We start from the raw sequence: 17,589 nt of genomic DNA, 5'->3' as shown, positions 1-17,589 counted from the left end.
TTGAGATTATTTTAAGCTAATTGTCCTAAATTTGTTATTCTTTTTCCATTTATATAGACTAATAATTAATTTAGTGTTTTCTTCATTTCTCTCAACACTTGCTTATTTTCCTAAATTGGAATACTTTGTTTATACTAACTTGGAATACTTTGTTTATAATAACTTTTACAATTTTTCGCACCTACTTTACTCTTACATAACCTACTCCATGTTTCTTTTAACACTTAAAATACTTTTTATTTTAATGTTTTACACACTCTCTCCCCTTGTATTAAATGTTAACTAAGTGTTGCTATTGTAGTGAAGCGAAAGAAGTATGACAAATAAACAATTAGAAATAAAGGTGCAAAGGTTTTTTTTTTTAAAAAAAGAAAAGAAAAAGAGGTGTAAAAAAAAATGGCAATGAGGTTTGAACACAAAACCTCATTGAATAAAGACCAACTCATTACCATCTAAGCTAAAAGTTAATCATGTTCAATCCATGCACATAAATATATAAATTAAATATTAGAAATAAAATAAAAAATTATTCATTTTTTTTACTGGAAAATACAAGTTAATTTGCCAGATAAACAAATTTTTGTTAATCTGATGACATTTTTGTAAATATATTGAAAAAGCAGGGTCATTTATTCAATACTTTTGGTGAGCTGTCCAATTACTTTTTGCCTTTTGCTTTTACTGTTTGGTGAGGAAATTAGACATGTACCCCTCAACTAGTACATGAAAAGACCCATGTACCCCTCCACTGGTACTTGAAAAGACAATTATATGTTTATATGGGGAATTAACTGGGTATCCCTCTTTTTTTACAAGAATTATTATTTTAAACTATTTATTATTTTCATTTATTTTTATAATTTATTGGCAATAAAAAAATTCTTTCAAGATCTTTAATAATAATAATATAATAATAATAATAATAATAATAATAATAATAATAATAATAATAATAATAATAATAATAATAATAATAATAATAATAATACTCTCTCTCTATCCCCGATTGATGGTCACTTATGCCAATTTTGGGCACCCAAAATGTTAGTCATATTTGCTTTTTTCAAGTACCATTGATATTATTTTTTTACCAAAATTCTCTAACATTAGCAAAAATATTTGTGCAAATTTTACTTTTTCATGTACTTTCTTTAATTCTCCTTAATTCCCGTGATTTTTCTTCAAAAGTGACTATCAATTGGGGACGGAGGGAGTAATAAAAGAGGGATCCCAAGTTGATCTTCGTGACAAACAAAAATTATGTATCTAGTGGCAATTTCGTAAATAAATCAACTAAACATCTCAGTTAGCATGTCAATTTTATAAATAAGTCAACACACATTTTAATAAATGCTATTGACTTATTTACAAAAATATCATGCAAATTGGAGTGTTTTATTAATTTATTTACAAAAATGTCAGTTATGTCACTAGATAAACAATTTTTGTTTATATAAAGGTAAACTTATATTTTCTGTAATAAAATACGGGTTTTTCTATACATTGCCCCTGAGATATTGACCTTTCCAAGCTATGCCCACCCATTTTCAAAATTCTACGTTGTACCCCTAAGGTACTTTTAGTGTCTACGATGTAACCCTACCCTAATCCCTCCGTTAACTTTAAAATAAATAATTAAAAAAAAACCCAACCACCTCTCTCTCCTCCCTCACAAGTCACAACTACCCACCAACCACCACTAAACCTCCAGCCGTAACACCGCCGCACTTTTCGATCCAGCTGCACCGCCGCACCACAGTGGCTCGCCCCTCTCTCCTCGACCGCCTACTGCCTGCTGGAATACCAGCCACCCCAATCCCCTCCCGCACATTCCTACTCCAAATTGCTCCCTGCACTCCACCACACCAAAACAGACCAGCCGCACGAACCAGCAAACGCCACCGACCAGCTTCTCCTCCCACCTCAGGCCCTAAAATCACAAAACACCAGCAACCCCTACATTAGTGCAACCACAATCGCACCACCGCAGCAGTCCCGCTCCACCGCAACAATTAAACGACACCAGGCCCTAATTTTTTCCCCCATTTTGATTTAAATTGTTAAATCATCAATTTTGGTTCAATTAGATTGAGATTAAATACACAAAACTTGTTTTTATTGATTTTTCCAATGAAAATCTGCTCAAATATGGTTTAATTGGTCGAGATTGTTCAAATTACGCCCAAAAATTTTCAAAAAATGGTCAAAAATCGGGCAGTAAAAGGAGAAGTGAGAGAGGAGGGAGGAGGATGATGCGGTGGTGGGTCGAGGAGAGAGGGGCGAGCCACTGTGGTGCGACGGTGAAGCTGGATCGAAAGTGCGGCGGTGCGGCTGGAGGTGCTGCGGGAGGTGCGGTGGTGGGTACTTGTGATGGAGGAGAGTGAGGTGTTTGGGTGTTTTTGGGTTTTTTTTTAATTTTATTTTTTAAATTTATTTATTTTGAAGTTAACGAAGGGATTAGGGTAGGATTACAGCTTAAACACTAAAGGCACCTTAGGATTACAGCGTAGAATTTTGAAAATGAGTGGGCAAAGCTTGAAAAAGTCAATATTTCAGGGACACTGTATAGAAAAACCCATAAAATACTCAAAGAAACGCTTAAATGTCTGCGCTGACCACTAATTATATTAGTAAGAACTAAGAAGTGAGTAATGGACCCGGTCTACAATAAATTATTGTAGACCCAAAATTTGACTCTTTCAAATATTATAATCACATTCTGGATGATATAATCACTTATTTAGATGATATAATTTTCTTTTTATGAGTCATATTTTGATCTCATATTAAACCATTTAATGAGATTATATAATTATCTTTAGGATGATAAAATTTTAAAATCATCTTTTGAATGATGTAATTTACTATTTGATACTTTTTATAATGATAAATTCACTTTTTGAGCGATACAATTATATAACAGTTTAAGATGATATAATCATTTTTAAAATAATATAATCACATTTCGTATGATATAATCACATTTCGTATGATATAATCACATTTGTATGGTATACTAGAAGGTTAGGTCTATAATAAGTTATTGTAGACCGGGTCGTCTTTATAAGCATATAATTGTGGTTAGTAATGAAATACGAATTACACAATCAACCAACCTTTGTTATCCACTTCTTGTGGACATGGGGTCTTCCAAATTTCACTTCCCTCCTCTTCTTCTTCCTTCTCCTCCATTTCTAACCTCTCTTTCACTTCTCCTTCAACCTTCCTCTCTACTTCCATGGCTTCCACCACTACTTCACCCTTCAAATCCATCTCCACTCTCGTTTCTCTCTCCTCCCCTTCAAAACACTCTCTCCCTAACTACTTCCCCACCGTAAACTCCCACCTCCCCGCCTCTAAAATCTCCATTTCTATCCGAAAGTTGACTAGTTTCAAGAGATCTGTGGTATGCAAGGCGGCCGAAGTATCTGTGGCTGAAGAATCTCCCGCGTCGGACGGTGGTGGAAATAATTGGGTTCCGGTGGTGCCGCTGTCCGCATTGCCTAGAGGAGAAAGGAGAGTGATCATTCAAGATGGGGAGACCATTTTGCTTTTGTGGTACAAGGATTCGGTTTTCGCTATCGAAAACCGGTCTCCTGCTGAAGGTGCTTACAGTGAGGGTTTGCTCAATGCCAAACTTACCCAAGTGAGTTAAATTCCTTCCCTTCTAATTATGCACTTTTGTAGATTTTTCTGATTAATACTGGATAGCAATTACTTAATTCTTTATGTAATGCATTGCTCATTTGCTTGTACTTATGTAATTGATTTTCATGGGAATGAAATTTTAAATGATATAGGAAGAATTGGTAGTGTCCTGTGTAATTGATATGCACTTACATCTACGCCTTGGAATCTGATGATTGTTCAAAGAATACTCCGAAAAGAAGAACATTGTTACCAGTAGTAAGCTTTTTTATGATTAGGATTTAGGAATGGAGTGTTATGGAAATTCAATGCTGTTGGTCCTGGTGTATGTAACACGAAGTATATATGACTGTGGATGAAAAATATCCGGTAACCATTGTCATTTATGTGATTTTAGTCGGGTACTTTTGTTAAATTGTAGGTTTGGTTATACTTACTCCGTTTTTTTTAATACTTGAAACACTTCTCTAAAATGGAAATGTCACGATACTTGCAACACACTATAAATGGAAAGTCATTTTAGGAAAAAGATGTACTATTTCCCTTATTTAAAGCACATGACCCACTAAAATCACTCCTAAGAACCACACACCTCATTTTAAAGTGTATTATATCATGTGAACCCCATATTTCTTAAATACTGTAAAAAAAAGTGTGTGTTGCAACTATTAAAAAACAGAGGAAGTACATACTTATATTCTTCTTGTTGTTAACCAAAGTGCCAACTGTGTGTCTGTCTACGAAGTATGTACACATGTGCCGGTGGCGGATCCAGAAATTTATAAATGGGGGTCCAAAATAAACTTTCAACTTAATCAACCCAACGTACGGAGTACAAAGTAATACATTGTCAAAGACGTATCACCAAAAATTACAAATTGTTTTTAATAACACAAAACAAATAATAGAGTTTGTACTCATGAAAAAGATCCATGATTATTTGTAAGGGAAAACAAAGCAACACATAATTTAAAAGAAATTACAATTGTTCTTGTCGATTTTAATTTGTTGGAAGCGCAATATTTGTATCTATGAAAGAAACCAAACAATCGTTTAAAAATGATCATCTATATTATTTCATAACTTATAAAAAAGCTCTTTCTAGTTTCTACATTTGTGGTTGCCACAAGAAGAATTATCACCAACTTATGAGCAAATAAACTTGTTGATGCACTTGAATATTTGATAATTCTTTGTTTCAGAGGTGGAAAGAAAAATTTGAAAAGTGTATGGGTGTTTGAGACTTTGAGTTAGAGAGAGAAAACTAGGAAGTGGTAAAAAAGGTTTTGTGAAATTAAAAGAATTTCATTTCTTCCCCCTAATTGCTCACCTCACGTGAGTGATCAAAATTTAAAATAAAATAAAATAAATAAATAAATTAATAAATAACTGTCATATCTTCACGTAAAGAAGAAGGAAGATGGGAAGTAAAGAAGTAGATGTGTTTGTCAGCTTATGAGATAAAGATATTTGGAATGAAATTCTAAATTTTTGGGGTTTTATTTTTTAAAACTAACTTGGGCCTAAAGACTTTTTTTTTTTTTTTCACAAAATGGGATGCAGGTGCTCCTTTGGGCTTAATAGGTCCGCCATTGACATGTGCTTTAGGTGAAATGAATAGATAGCTCGATTAACATTGATTTTCAGTGAATGCAAATCTACTTAGTCCAAATTCAGCTTTAATCAATGGACTCTTATGGTAGTTTTATATCAATTCAAAATTGTGATTGTCTTTCTACTTTGTTTCTTATGCTTCAGCATATATCTGTCAGTGTTTATTATAATTCCTTCAGCATATATCTGAAGGAATTATAGAAATTATGAGGACAAATAATGGAAAATGCTGAAGCTTAGACCATGTAACTGCTTGAAACATTAATAAGCAATATTCTGCATGGTTGTTTTATTATATTTACAGCTTCATAATGTTTATGTGAGAGATATAACCCTGGAGGCCTGGACAATATTGATCATGTAGATGTTTCAGCATTTTACAGTGACTGGTCACAGAATGACTGTATAAGCTTAGAGCTATTTAGAACACAAACTTGGAATAGACAAATGAGCTGGTAATTGCAGCTAGTTAGGACTTGATTTAAATCTGTAATGCTATTTATGCATTCCTTTAATTTCTGAAAATTATGGTTGTTATTGAGTTGGAATATTGGTAGAAAGTTGCTGAAATTGAATGCAGCATATGGAGACTTGGGTGGCTAGTTGAAGATTGGTGTTGAAACATATAGAACTTTAACATGAAGCTGATGAGAAATCTATATGAGCTCTTCTCTCAGAATAAGTGGATTTTGGTATATTACTGACATGAATCAATTGATGAAAAAATTTGATGTTGAAATAATTCTGGCTCAGCCCCACACAAGCTAGATACAAAATTGCTGTTGGTGGTTCATTTTGCATACCTTGTCAATGTGAAAACCATTGGAATTTTATTGAGCGCCCAACTCCACCAACTGCAACAGTTTCTCTACTCCTTACCATTTTTAGCTGTCCTGAATGAATTCCCAAATTGGAAGGAGAGTAATTTTTCTTTTGATATAATAAATATGGACTATGGAGCAACAGTTAAAGACGAAACTAGCTTAGAGAATGCAGCCTTATTTAAATCAAGATAGTTTTAACATTGCAATCTTCATCAAGTTTAGGTAGATGCAGTTTTTCAAATATAACAACAATCTCATTGTTGATCACTTTTAGCATTCTATAAAAAGACTTTGATTTGCTTTCCTGTAATTACATGAGCATAATTAGAGCTGGCTTCAGAATTTCGGAATACTGAAGAGGACGAGTGACTGTGACTAGCCTGTTTATTTAGGATAGTTTGTTAGCAGTACAAGTTCTAGTTTCATAGACAGTCTTCTCAATGTTTGGTGTAAAAGGCCAGCAATTTCCTGTTAATCTCTTTCATTGTTTTAATTTGTCAATCTAGGGGTATAATAGGTATTTCTCTCACTTAATGTGAGGATAACATGGTAAATTACGAGGTGTTACGTGTAAAAATTGCCACGTTTCGGATGACTTTGCACTACACGTCATTATACGGAGTTAACGCATTTCCTTCCGTGAACTCACTTTACCTTCTTCATCCTCTCTCCTCAAGCTTCCTACCTTCATTCATCAATGGCAGCTGCATATAACCATTACCTCCACCTTTCTCTCTCCACCCAACGTTCACCAATACCATGTTCTTGGAAACACTTACCCTTTGGGGTTAAGTAAGCCCTTAATTTCACCTTTTATCCTAGGGTTTTCGTTTAAATCGGTGGCGAAGCCGCCGGAGGTGGTGGCGTTTACACTGCGTGTCCATGTGTGCTGCTGACTCATTAGGGTCTAACTCAAATTGCTGAGTTGGCGAAATAGATTGACAAACTACAGCAATCAAAGAGATCAACTGGGCATCCCCCGTAAAAGGCTGCCTCTCTAACAACTGATGAATCATTGAATAATATAGCCAATTTTTATCAAGGTTAGCTTCAATTCCAAGAAAGTTACCTGAAGCAAAATCTTTTTTGTAGCAAACAATAGCAAATCATCTACAGGCTTGAGATGGGTCAGATCTAATGTATCACTTTTTGTGAAAGAAATGAAATGTGTGTTGCTTGCCAAAATATCCGTACATGTAGATAGTGTCTCCATTTTTATAACAAATAGAAAAGGAGACTCGAGAATCTCTTGCTTTAATCCCTTTTTAGCCAGAAAAGACTGAACTAATAAGCCGTATAATGGCATTAGCAAATTGGAAAGAAGACTTGATATGTGTGTTGTCTGATCTCCTTTTTCCTGTTTTACCCATTGCTCCATGTACGGGCCACTCAACTATGTCTTTCTGATTATCTCTATGTCAAGAAAATAGCGGGGAAGCATGTTATACAGCACTGCTAAATCCAAGTTCATTATACTTGCCACCTAATGATCTCACTAAACTTGCATATTACTGTTCTATTATTTGTTAGCCTAACTAGCTTATTCTGAGGCTTTGGGATCACTTCTTCTTGTTCAGACTCAGGTACCCATATCTGACAGGGGCACTGTCCTACTCATGAACATGAGTACTTAAGGTAAAATGAAAAGTTTGAGATATATAGGTTTTAATTATGACTTGCTGCAATGTGCTAGGTTTTTGCTATAGGTCAGTTCATACTCCAGAAAACTAGTTTATCACCATGCAGTGAACAGTTTGGTTGAGTGATAGTCTTTTCACATGTTCATTATTCCAGTGTAGTAGCTGAATAACTAATCACTTTCTCAGATAGTTGCATGCGTGTTGAACTGTTGAGTGTTGGTAGCTTATTTAATTTGAAGCCATCTTACCTTTTACTTGTCCTTTTCCCTCATTCTATGTCAGGATGGCTGCATAGTCTGCCCTACAACTGACAGTACATTTGATCTTCGAAGTGGAGAAATTAAGGAATGGTATCCAAATAACCCAGTGCTGAGAGTTCTCACCCCTGCTTTGAGGGGATTGTTCGTCTATCCTGTGAAATTTGATGAACAAAATATCTACATCAGCATGGGAGGTAGTTCAAATGTTGATGCTTCTGCTGAGATCGTCTTTAGTGGAAAGGCTCAACCTGGTATAACTGCTACAGATGTCAACGTGGAAGAGGTACACTATGCACTGCCACATATTTTGAACTATACAGAAAAGATGGATAGATTAGGACACTAATTAAGGATCTAGGATTATTTATATAATTCACTATCTTGGTGCAGTATCTTCATGAAGATTCTTGAATAACAAAAATATTTATAAGACCATATTAGTCAAATGCAAGATCTTTTGACTCATGTATAGATTAGGCTGGGAACTCGTTCCTGTTGTATATCATCCAGAAGGATGATTCTAGTTGGCGCTTGTTTATTAAGCTCCATGCGGTTTTCATTTTATCATATCCTACTTTATCCTGAATCCTGATGCATAAAATTCAATGCGCTGTGCAGGTAAAAATGTTTGTTGATGAAAGCTCAGGAGGATTTGGTTTCACACGGAAGAACGAAGTGATTAATGGAAAGGCTGCTGTCATCGGGTTTCTATTACTATTAGATTTTGAACTTCTAACTGGTAAAGGCCTTCTCAAGGGTACTGGATTCTTAGATTTCCTTTATTCTGTTACTGATGCTTTCAATTAAGCAGATTGCTTGGGTGAAAACACACATTTTTTTTTTATCATATGGTCAGTATATAGTTATAATTCATCACATATGTCTCTTAATAACTCCGTCTTCTCTTCTATGTTTTACTTATGTAAATTATATGTTTATATATACAATGGGTGTTAGTCTAGGTGCTTCTACAATTCGTCGTTTTGACTATTCATAATTCTTTCCAATTCTCACATAATACTTTGCTAGGATTCTTTTTACTGCTTTTTAGTAACTAGAATCGTCGAAATTTCAGTTTTATAGAATGATATAGTATTTGACTAGTTGACTAGTTGTATGTTAGACCCTGCCTTAATCTTGAACAATTATCTTCTCATTTGGAGGTTGAAGTCAAAATATTTCACTATTTATCTGTGGAAAAATACATACGAATTACGGCATGAAAGGACTATTGTTTGATTTGAGTTTTTGACTATAAAGATAGGTTTGTTGGTAAAGGTTTGAAGACGGGTGACATATATATGTTATTCTTCCTATCATCAATTGATTTGATTTATATTTTATCTTTTTAAATAAATTGTCAACTTTGGCATTGTCATCTTTGAACACAAATATTTATATTTTATTTTTTAGGAACAAATAAATAATTTTGACACTTTAAAAATTGATTGATAATCAGCGTGCTTAAAAACAAAATGTAATCTATAAAATTGTCAATCAATTTATGGGTAACTGCTTACATAATTTTCGATTTCCATTGGGATAACTGCTTAATTAAGGAGTATCATATTGAGGAATTAACTCGATAGCACATACTTGAGTACATAAATTTTGAAACCAAACAAGTAATATTTCTTTTATTATTCAAAAAACTTGTACCTTTATACATATATGTACCTAAAAGGTGTAAAAACAGTAAAACAAATACAAGTAATTGTTCTTCTGTTACTCATATTATGTTGAGTAAAATATAATGAAAACTTCGATATATAAATGAAAAGAAAGAATAAATCCCAAAACAAAACAATCTCGCCTTCAAAATTTAAATGAATATAATTGAAGCTTTTAAATGAATGCATGTTTGTCCTGTTACGTTCAACACCGAGGCATGTCTGGTGGTGGAGGCAACATATGCGATTCGGGTGTTTTACCATTCTTGACGATGAACGCCATCTCCATTCCCCATGAAGCGTGTCGATCCAAGTGACAATGCATGAACCAAACACCTGCATTGTTGATATACGAGTATGAAAGATTAAATTAGTACATATAAATAAATTAGCAATACAATGATCAGGTGATTGAACACGTACCTGGATTATCGGCTCTAAATCTGATTGCAGTCCATCCGTTATAAGGAACTGCAATTGTGTTCTGGTAAGGTGGATCAACAAGGTTATAGTTCAAAGGATCCTTTTCCTTGTTAAAATTGCCTAAACCCGACCCAACAACGTAAAAACTATAACCATGAAGATGCATAGGATGATCACCTCCTCCGAGTATATTCGTCCCTTGGAACACAAGCTCCACTGTCGAATTATATTCCAATACCTTCACCTTTGTACCACGCTCTGAACTTCGGAACTCTGATGGAAGGTTAGGTGCCGTGTAATTGAATTTCAAGGGCGGATTATTTGGAAAATTTGTTTGGAATTGTCCATTAATCATATGATAATATGCTTCAAGTAAGTCCACGGTTGGATTTTCAAATGTTACATTGTTAACAGTAGCAGCAAGACGGGTATTTCCCGGTCCTTCACATGTATTTCCAATCTCACACGGGAAAGTATTGATGGACAACGTATAAAATAACTCTGTGGTAATGTCTAAGGGGACGTTGACAGGATGATCCTTACTCGCTAAACTCTTGAGCGAGTTTGTAAAACTTACGGATGCATCCGTATCATTGTGGACTGGTAGATTTGGCAATGGAGTTGTATTTTTTGTATCGTATTTTCCATTATAGTGGATGATGCCGGTGGTTATGTTTCTCGGAAATGGTACATTTGGTGTGCGTTCATAAGCCTTAGCAGCCATATAGTATTGGTTCGGGTTCTGGTTGGCCTCAAGGAGCACATCTATGGTTTGACCAGGAGATATAGTGACATAATCGCTTGTAAATGGTTTTGTATAGCTACCATCGGATCCAACGACTGTTAGATTATGGTTAGCTACTCCGAAGAACATGATGTTTTGCGTCACTGAATTGATAATTCGAAGTAGATAAGTTTTTCCTTGATCCACCCTTAGATTGAACATATCTGCATACACCAATTTGAATGACAATTTTGGTTATTAGTACCATATGAGAAGACAATCAAAAGTTTTATGACATCCACAAGATGTATGTTTCAGCGAGGATGAAAATTACGTTCTCCGTTCTTTTTACTTGATACGTACACTTCTTTTATCATGTTTGTCAACATATAGTAGCGACAGATAAAATTGTATATTGAGACGATTCTAGGAAGATGTCACATGACTATATTTTACTTTAGTTCAATACAAAAGCCAATCCCCACCTTTTGAAAAGTTTGAGTTAACTCTTATAAATAATGTTTGAACAATTATATCTTCTAATTAAAATGTTTATTTACTTATTTGCTCTTAATAATGTAAATTGACTCCTATTTGTTTTTAATTTTTAAGAATAGTGTGTGGACAGTAATACCTCTAAAAATGTTTGTTTACATATTTTCACTCATTAATGCTATCATTAGCTACATGTGTGATATAAAGTCAAACCAACGTTTTGGATATGGTTAGTTATATGCGCGTTAGCCATCCTAGCTAAGTAAAGTGTCTGAAACAAAGAAAAAAAAGTAAAGCTAAGTGTGTGAATAGTATCTAAAAAAGAAAGGAAGAAGTATGACAGATCGACTATCTTATCCCCTTGAAATGAATTACTTCTTCCGTTTCTATTTAGTTGACGTGTTTGATTTAGGCACATATATTAACAAGATGAGAGAGAGTGAGAGAGAGTGAGAGAGAATGATAAAGCAAGTGAGGTAGCTAGTAAATGAAAGGTAAATAACTTACCCAAAAAGAAATGTGTCATCAATTAAAAAAAACTTCCTAAAAGGAATATATACGTGTCAACTAATAAAAAACGGAGGTAGTATAATTCTTAAAGTAACATAGTATTTGTCTAATTGCATTGATATCGGATTATCAACATGATCACAAAATGTAAAATAATAAGATAGATTTACCTCGTTTAGAGCAGGGGTATGAATCACCAGGATGACCGTTGATTAAGTAAGCATCAGAAACATTTGGATCTCCTCCTTTTTGGAGAAATGAATAATAGAGTGTTTGTATATCCATCTTCCACCATTCGCCTACAAAATTTATACATCAAATTCTAGGTTTGATTAACTCTTAACTTTGTTTCAAAGTATAACTTCAAAACTTCACCAATTTAACTAAATGACATGCACAAGATTTAATGATAATTAGTCGATCAATTAAGCATATATACCTAAGATGATTGGAACTTCAGCATGAGGTTTGGGGAAGGGATAGTTGGTTCCGTGCTTAGGGTGGACAATAATTGCTCCATAAACCGTAGCTCTTGTCCAATTACTATGAGCATGCCACCAAAGAGTACCGTCTTCTACTGTAAATATTACTTTCTGGCTAAACTTGCCTCCCGGCGGAATTGGACATTGTGTTATGTACTCTGGCCCATCACCCCATGGATTTCTCTCCATTGCAACTCCGTGCCTAAATAGTTTCAAACATTACTTTCAAATTATCACTATGAGAAATCGTGTTTTTAACAACAGTAAATACAGTAACTTGTGTAAGTATGTACGGAGTAATATTTATGTTACTGACCAATAAAATACGGAGTATCAGTCATTTTTGATTGAAAAAGTGATTATAGTTAAATACCAAGAGATTAAATGACGGTAGTTAAAATGCTCCCTTGTTGGTGTTTGAATGTCAAATGTACGTGGTACTAAAGTTTAGCTAGAAAAGGTCAAACAAACAATAAATATGAAGAAGAGAGTACATTTTCCAATTTTTAATTTTCTAAACAAAGAAAAACAAAGTTCCTTTCCCATATAGAATGTTTTATTCCATATGTAAAAACTATTGTTGATAAATATTGTTATCAATTTTTACTACATCCCTTGATTGATTGATTCCATCTTATCAAAAAATGTTTCACTATTTAGTTTTAAATCGTTTTGTAGTTTGATAAAAGATTTGCTTGTGTATTTTTAACTTTTTTTTTTTTTTTGTTTTGTTTTGTTTTTTTTTTTTTAATGTGCATTTTTAACTTTATATATATCTTTTATGCCAAAAAAAAAACCACTCTCTTTTTTACCTTCCCTTACCTCACGATTGATTTTGATTCATTTTTAATTTTGTTTTTAACTACTCCATTTTTTATTTTTTTTTTCCTCACAAAAATTCACTTACATTTGTTTGATTAGGGAGTAATATTCATTAAAAAATCGAAATTATGAACGTCTTTATGAAATAGAGGAATTTTTTCATTATTTGTGAGATCATTCAAATTTTTGTCAGAATATCAAGTGTCGATTTTACTATAAAAAAGTTGAATGGATTTAAAAATACTTTTGATATCGTTTTCAATTGACAATGGATCTTGATTTGCGGCTTTGACTTTGCTCTTAGGCTTTGTTTGGTTGATGGGATTTGGCCAGAAAAGAAAAGAAAGGAACTGAGTTTTATTATTTTCCCATGTTTTATATGCTAAATGATGTATGAGATTTGGTAGGAAAGGAAAGGAAGTGGAAAGAAAGAGCCTTTACAAAATTTTCACTTTCCTTTCCTCCCAAAATTGGAGGGATTTGAGAGAAAAGAGAAAAATTAAAGTTGTTTCTTTTCTCTTCCCTTCATTTCCTTATATTTATAAGAAAAAAATATATTTAAAATATAGAAAGCTGATTTTGAAGTTGTAATTTAGACTTGAGCTATAATGGTTGATTTTGGACTGGTCGGTTCTGTTGAACCCTAATTAGCTCTGTTGTATTGAGTATTAATAATCGTATTAATAATGTGTTGACACCTGTTGTGCTATGCTGAAATATGATATTCTATGCTTTGCTTAGAAGCTTAAAAAACAGAGTCTTACTCTTTTATGTCGGGGGTCATGCAATGCTATTATGGGGTTTACTTGTTCAAAGTTATAGATCAAGGTTACCCGTTTAGTGTTATAGGGGTTACTCGTGTTACTCGGTTAGCGCATATGAGTTAGTGTCTTGCTCTAGGGGTTACATACTTTGTTCTGTTGCAAGTAGTTATTTGCTGAGGCCAGTTGTACTTTTTTTTTTTTATGATTAAAGATGTGGAAAATGTTTGGAGGGTAGTCTCTAAAAAAATGCATATAATTGAAGGGTTGGGGATTTAGAGTACTATAGTGAATTGTTGATAAAGGAAATGTATACTCGTGCTAACGCATGACATATATTATACTATGTACCAAAAAAAAAAACTCATAAAACAAAGTGAAATGTTAATAGATAGTGTTTTTTAAAAAAATGAAATGTTGGGCATTTTGAGTGCTATATTGAATTGTTGATAAAAGAATTGTATAATTGTGGTAATGCAAAAAAAAAGTGAAATGTTAGTAGTAGTCCATTGGGAAAAAAAATAACAAGAAAAATAAAAAGGAAATAGTGAATGGGGTAGTTATTGATTTAAAAAAAAAAATAATAAAGTAGTGGGATTGGTAGTTATTTTTTTCTTAAAAAACAAAAAAAAAAAAAAAAAAAAAAAAAAAAAAAAAAAAAAAAAAACCTAAATGCATGAGAGTTGAGGAATGATGTTTTGGAGGCTCCTCATTCACTTACTCTACAATTATATATTAGATTTACCAAAAATCGGAAAATAAAATCACTTTCCCTTCCCTTCTCTTCCTCTTTTCTTTTCTCTCCCTTTCCCTTCCTTTCCTTTACGATAATGAACCAAAGAGGTTAAGACATTCACATGTTAGTAAACTAGACTTTTTAACTTGTTTAGAAATTGCTTGCATGGCCTCATCCAGCCAAATCATAAAACAATAAAAATAATTTCTTTTTATACATTTTTTTTGGAAACATTCTTTTTATACATTTAGAACACTAACAATAAATTTAATTAATAATGTACAGATAAAATACATAATACGTAGTAATATAATACCCATTCGTTTATTTATCGTTGCAACAGTTTGACTTTTACACTATTCATGTGTTTCACTTTAACTAATTTTGACAATTTATACACAAGTAAATATAATCATGTGGGTTTTTGTTAGATTCGTCTTGATTTGCACAATTTTAATATTTAAAATTTATAATTTTTATATATTGGTAATCAAAGATATTAACGATTTAAAATATGCATCGATAAGCTTAAAAAGAGAAGTGTTGCAACTATAAAAAAAACAGAGGAAGTAGCTTGCTAGGAATATAAGATGGTAAAGATAGAATAAGGGTGTTACCAATGGATAGTGACATTGTAGTTGCCACTGTTAATGACATCGACAATAATTGTTTCTCCTTTGTGAACATGTATCGTTGGTCCTGGAAACTGTCCATTTACTATCAAGATGTTCTTCGTATTGCATAGCTTTGTGTGTTTTTCTTCTTTCAACTGCAATTACCGTTCACCAGTTTTTATAAGTTTCATTTATTTTTATCTATTATACATGGTCTAGAACAATTTAGAAGCACTTTGACTATTTTTACTTCCATCTAGCACATATCTATCACATTTATTTGATACTTCAAATTTTTATAGTACCAATCTTTGAATGCATAATCATTACTATATAATATTATGATAGTTATATCTCAAATTACCATTATAAAATTTTAAATTTCAAAAGAATTGATCCCTGCATGCATGCATCCATCCAGGTCATATCTAAAAAAACAAAACATAAAATGGTAGTCTTTTCGTAAAAAAAGATGATCATGAAATCATGAGCTACAATCAACCAATGGATTATCGTGGCTGTCAGTCCCAAGCCATCGGTAATTGGCTGGTTGTACATGTTGAAAATTAACTAAATATATGATTTGTACAATATGAATAATTTAAGTTGGGTAATAATATACTTCGTATGTATATACCATGTAAAAAAAAAATTCAAATGCATATACAAACCTCAAAGCGGTATCGTTTTATAGCTAGGCAGTGATGAAGGCCATTGAAGAATAATAAGCAAAACAATAGAATTTCAAAAATGGATAACTTCATTTTTAGCATAGCAGTTAATTTTTCCTACTAAGGTCGTTATTGATTTGTTTCTGGTAGAAAATAATGGGTTGAAGTTCTATATATATATAGGCATGCATGCATGTAAGACAATGTCAACAACGATAACTAACATTTAATTGTTTATTTCAAAAACAATTTAAAAACTTTTCGGTGGGATTATCAAGTGTACAGTACCCAGTTTTAAGGTAACGTTTATGTCTTAAAATTAAAAAAAGGTATTAACGTTTAATCAATTTTAATTTTTTACTAGGTATGGGTACAATTTTCATTGAACATTAAGAGGTAAAATTTTTGAGATAAGTTTTATAAGGGATAATATGATACCTTTAATCTTTAGAAGTACTACTCCAGTTCACTTGCTATTTATGCGCTCAAAATAAAATAAATTTGACTACATTTTTATAATTTGTGGTTTATACACACGGGTGTACAGTGCTCATCATACACCCGGATAAATAAAAAAAAGGCGGAAAGAACATCCTGTGTTTCATAAAGAACATACATGTATTTGACAAAGAACATGGTTGTATTTGACAAAAACATGCATTACCAAAGAACATAAAGATATAATAAAAAGAACGAGATAAAAGCTTGATAAAATTTTCTGAAAAATTACACATTATTAACGGGAAAAATTTAGAAGTGATAAATAATCGAGTAGGGCCGGGCCATATCATAATTTCTCGTGCTCAAACTCGTAGAAAAGTAGCGGGTTTTCGGGCTTTTTTCGAACCCGGATCGAGTTTTAACTAAAAAATGCATTTTTAGGTTTGCCCAAACCCACCCTATTTCGGGCCGGACCGGGTCGGGATGTGAGTCATGCCAATGTTGATCACCTCTTAAAAAATCCTTACCAAAGATATCATTTCCCCAAAAAATAGTTTTCTATCTCTCCAAAAAAAAAATTCAACTTCCCATAATAATTTAGTTTTTTTTACTCTAACATTATTTTCAATTAAAAATAATTTAAGATTTCAATATCAAATTTCAAAATACCAAATGTTAAAAAGAACATACTTTATATTGTAAAGTACATATAGTTAATACCTAAATAACACACTAATCAAACTCAAAGAATGTGCGATAATAAAAGTAATTTAAATATGACATGATAATAAAAAATAGAATTTGGGCGTCACTACGACCTTAAAGAACATACACGCCAAATTAAAAGAACATACTTTGTATTATTAAAGCCAAAAAAAAAATATGTTTATCAACATATGTTAAATAACATAAGTTATAATGTAAAGAACATATAATTTTACTCAAAGAACACACTGATCACACTCAAATAACATATTAAAGGTATGTTCTTTGTCAAACATAGGTATGTTCTTTATCAAACACTATATGTTCTTTCCGCCTTTTTTTGTTTACCCGGGTGCACCATGAGCATGGTGCACCCAGGTGTATTATCTAATTTTCACATTTTTATGATTTACAATAAAAATGAATCAACATGTAAGATCTTAATAGATTCTTCTTATTTTAAATTTTATAAATATCAACTTTCTATAATTTTCACATATATATAGCCAAAAATATTTATGGTCAAAGATATTATTGGAGACCACGCAA

General features: G+C 32.7%; 2 protein-coding genes across 2 annotated transcripts; one reads left to right on the top strand and one right to left on the bottom strand.

The window, feature by feature from the left end:
* Positions 1-3,132: 3,132 nt before the first annotated feature.
* LOC110694034 lies at positions 3,133-8,960 on the top strand. The gene is made up of 3 exons (XM_021871195.1): positions 3,133-3,646; positions 8,009-8,269; positions 8,605-8,960. The coding sequence occupies exons 1-3, from the start codon at positions 3,239-3,241 to the stop codon at positions 8,791-8,793; spliced, it is 858 nt and encodes a 285-aa protein (XP_021726887.1). The 5' UTR covers positions 3,133-3,238; the 3' UTR covers positions 8,794-8,960.
* A 751-nt stretch (positions 8,961-9,711) lies between these two features.
* LOC110694037 (laccase-14-like) lies at positions 9,712-15,987 on the bottom strand. Its single transcript, XM_021871199.1, has 6 exons — positions 15,895-15,987; positions 15,227-15,378; positions 12,248-12,492; positions 11,979-12,107; positions 10,080-11,027; positions 9,712-9,992 (listed from the first exon to the last, which is right to left on the bottom strand). Exons 1-6 carry the CDS (start codon positions 15,985-15,987, stop codon positions 9,862-9,864), a joined length of 1,698 nt encoding a protein of 565 aa, XP_021726891.1. The 3' UTR covers positions 9,712-9,861.
* Positions 15,988-17,589: the final 1,602 nt, after the last annotated feature.

This window comes from Chenopodium quinoa, unplaced genomic scaffold, assembly GCF_001683475.1.
Source record: "Chenopodium quinoa cultivar QQ74 unplaced genomic scaffold, ASM168347v1, whole genome shotgun sequence".
Classification (NCBI taxonomy): Eukaryota; Viridiplantae; Streptophyta; class Magnoliopsida; order Caryophyllales; family Amaranthaceae; genus Chenopodium; species Chenopodium quinoa.
This window is presented reverse-complemented; position numbering and strand designations above follow the sequence as displayed.